This window comes from Lutra lutra, chromosome 1, assembly GCF_902655055.1.
Source record: "Lutra lutra chromosome 1, mLutLut1.2, whole genome shotgun sequence".
Classification (NCBI taxonomy): Eukaryota; Metazoa; Chordata; class Mammalia; order Carnivora; family Mustelidae; genus Lutra; species Lutra lutra.
The window spans coordinates 216,855,159-216,857,625 of record NC_062278.1 but is presented as its reverse complement, the minus strand read 5'-3'; the positions used below and the strand labels follow the sequence as shown (position 1 = coordinate 216,857,625).

At 39.0% G+C, this 2,467-nt stretch overlaps 1 protein-coding gene across 1 annotated transcript; it reads right to left on the bottom strand.

The window, feature by feature from the left end:
* Positions 1–356: 356 nt before the first annotated feature.
* Positions 357–1,391, bottom strand: LOC125107992 (zinc finger protein 135-like). Its single transcript, XM_047743604.1, has one exon. The coding sequence runs from the start codon at positions 1,389–1,391 to the stop codon at positions 357–359; it is 1,035 nt and encodes a 344-aa protein (XP_047599560.1).
* Positions 1,392–2,467: the final 1,076 nt, after the last annotated feature.

Sequence of the window (2,467 nt, the reverse complement as noted above, 5' to 3'; positions counted from 1 at the left end):
ATTTCTAAAAACCTGACATGGGTTATATTAGTGACACATTTGTGAATAAAACCTCCCTTCCAAAATACACGCACACACACACTGTATATATAGTGGCTTAAAACATTAGGCATTTATTTTTCTCAACAAGTCTTGAAGACACTAAAAAGTTTTTACTTTTAGTATCAATTGGTCATGTATCTAGGAGATTATTAAAGGATTTATCAAAGTCACTGCATAATTTATATTTCTCCTACAGATTTTTAGAGGCTTTTTTCCATTCTTTACATCCAGTTCTCTACAGTTAGTATATGCTTATATGCCTTCAAGATTGAGAGTTCACTGAAAACTACTGTATGTGGACATTACTCAGAGCTTTATCCAGCATGAGTGCTCTCGTGATGCCGCCGAAGGGATGACAGCTTACTGAAAGCACGTCCACACACATTGCACCGATAGGGCTTCTCTCCAGTATGGACTCTCTTGTGCACAGTAAGATTGCACCTTACGCTAAAGGCTTTCCCACACTGATCACACTCATAAGGTTTCTCTCCAGTGTGAGTTCTTATATGTATTGTAAGGGACACATGCCTCCTAAAAGCTTTTTCACACTGACTACACTTGAAGGGTTTCTTTTCCCTGGTGTGCTTTTTCATATGTCTCCTATGAGATAAGAGACCACTGAAGGCTTTCCCACATTCCTTACACTCATACTGTTTCATTCTCATGTGAACTTTCTTGTGCAAAGTGAGGAAAGATTTCACTCTGAAGGCTTTCCCACACTGATCACATGCAAAGGGCTTCTCTCCGGTGTGAATTCTCACATGTTCTTTAAGGCATGAGTGATCCCTGAAGGCTTTCCCACAGTCAATGCAAGTACACGGTTTCTCTCCAGCATGCATTTTCTTGTGCACATTAAGATTACAGCTCATTCTAAAAGTTCTCCCACACTGATCACACTTGTAAGGTTTTTCTCCAGTATGTATCCGCAGGTGTGTCTTCAGAGCTGATGGACTACTTAAGGCTTTTCCACAGTGGCTGCATTCAACAGACTTCTCACCAGTGTGTACTCTCTTATGTCTTGTGAGGTATGAAAGAATGCTGAAGGTTTTCCCACAATCAGTGCAGGCATAGGGCTTCTCTTTGGTATGAATTATCTTGTGCATGGTAAGCCTAGAGCTCCTACTAAAGGTTTTGCTGCACTGATCACATCTGTAGGGTTTGTCCTTTGAATGAATTCCTTCATGTTGTCTGAGAAGTGAACTATCTCTGAAGGTTTTTCCACAGTCATGGCATTCATAGGGCTTCTCCCCAGTGTGAATTCTCTTGTGTCGTGTGAGGTAAGAGTTTGAACGGTAGGTTTTCCCACACTGGTTACACTTAAAAGGTTTGTCTCCATTGTGGGTTCTCATGTGCAATGCAATGGAGGAGTGGTTTACTAATACTTTACCACACTGGCTACATTGAAAAGATTTCTCCCTAATGCAAGTTTTTTGATGCTTAAGATCTAAGATTGAACTTGAGACTTTCCTAGAGTCAGGGCATTCACAGGATTTCTCTCTTGTATGTGGTCTCTTGTACACAGCTAAGAAAGAACTCCTGATGAAGGTGTTTTTATCATTTTTACAGTCATTGGATTTTTCCCCAGAAAGAATGTTCTCATGTGGGTTAAGGTGTAAACAATCTCTGAGAGCTTTCCCAAGATGGAGGTGTTGATGGGGATTCTCGCCAGGATGAATCCTCTGATTCTGAGTAATGCTAGATTTCACGCTCAAGGCAATTTTATTCTGTTCAATGGATCTTCCTCCAAGAGTTTGCTCCTATTGGTTAAAATTAGTGGTGATCACAAGATTTATCACAATCATTATGTTGACTGAGAATCTCCTCCCCCCCACCCATACTCATAAATTCTGACAGGTTTAAACACGCACTTTATTAAAATTAGAGCTTACCTAACACTTTTTTTAAGTGAATATACACAGTTCCTATCCGAGTTTATTAACTTGAATAAGATGAATCTTATATCACATGGCTCTCATCAGGGTTCTTTAAAGTTTTAATATACAAATGCTTTGGAGTGAATGTTTTTAATATTTAGTATCTAATGTCTATTATGAAAATATTTACTTTGAGGATTCTCTGCAACCATTTTTGGAGCTAGTGGGTAAGTTTCCTTCATATTCATGGTATTTAGAGAATTTCCTATTTTTTATTGGTAAAATGAATGCCTCAAATTGTCCCCTTAGTTCATGTGTTCCTTTTCTACTACATGGACTCTGGACTTCTAACAGACAGCAAGAAATTCTCATGTGACTCCTACCTTCTTGCCACTGAGTGCTTCTTTCTCCAAAATATCTTGCTTATGTTGTGATTGTTTGGTTTTAAGGGGAACCATCCCATCTGAACAAAGTGGGGGAAAGTAAGTTTTTGTCAATATGCTGACAAAAGTAGGCAAAGCCCAAGCCCAATCTGAAACAAATAGGAAACA

Excerpts from the sequence above, each read along its gene's own strand:
- LOC125107992 (XM_047743604.1), bottom strand. The coding sequence starts at position 1,391 with ATGAGAACCCACAATGGAGACAAACCTTTTAAGTGTAACCAGTGTGGG.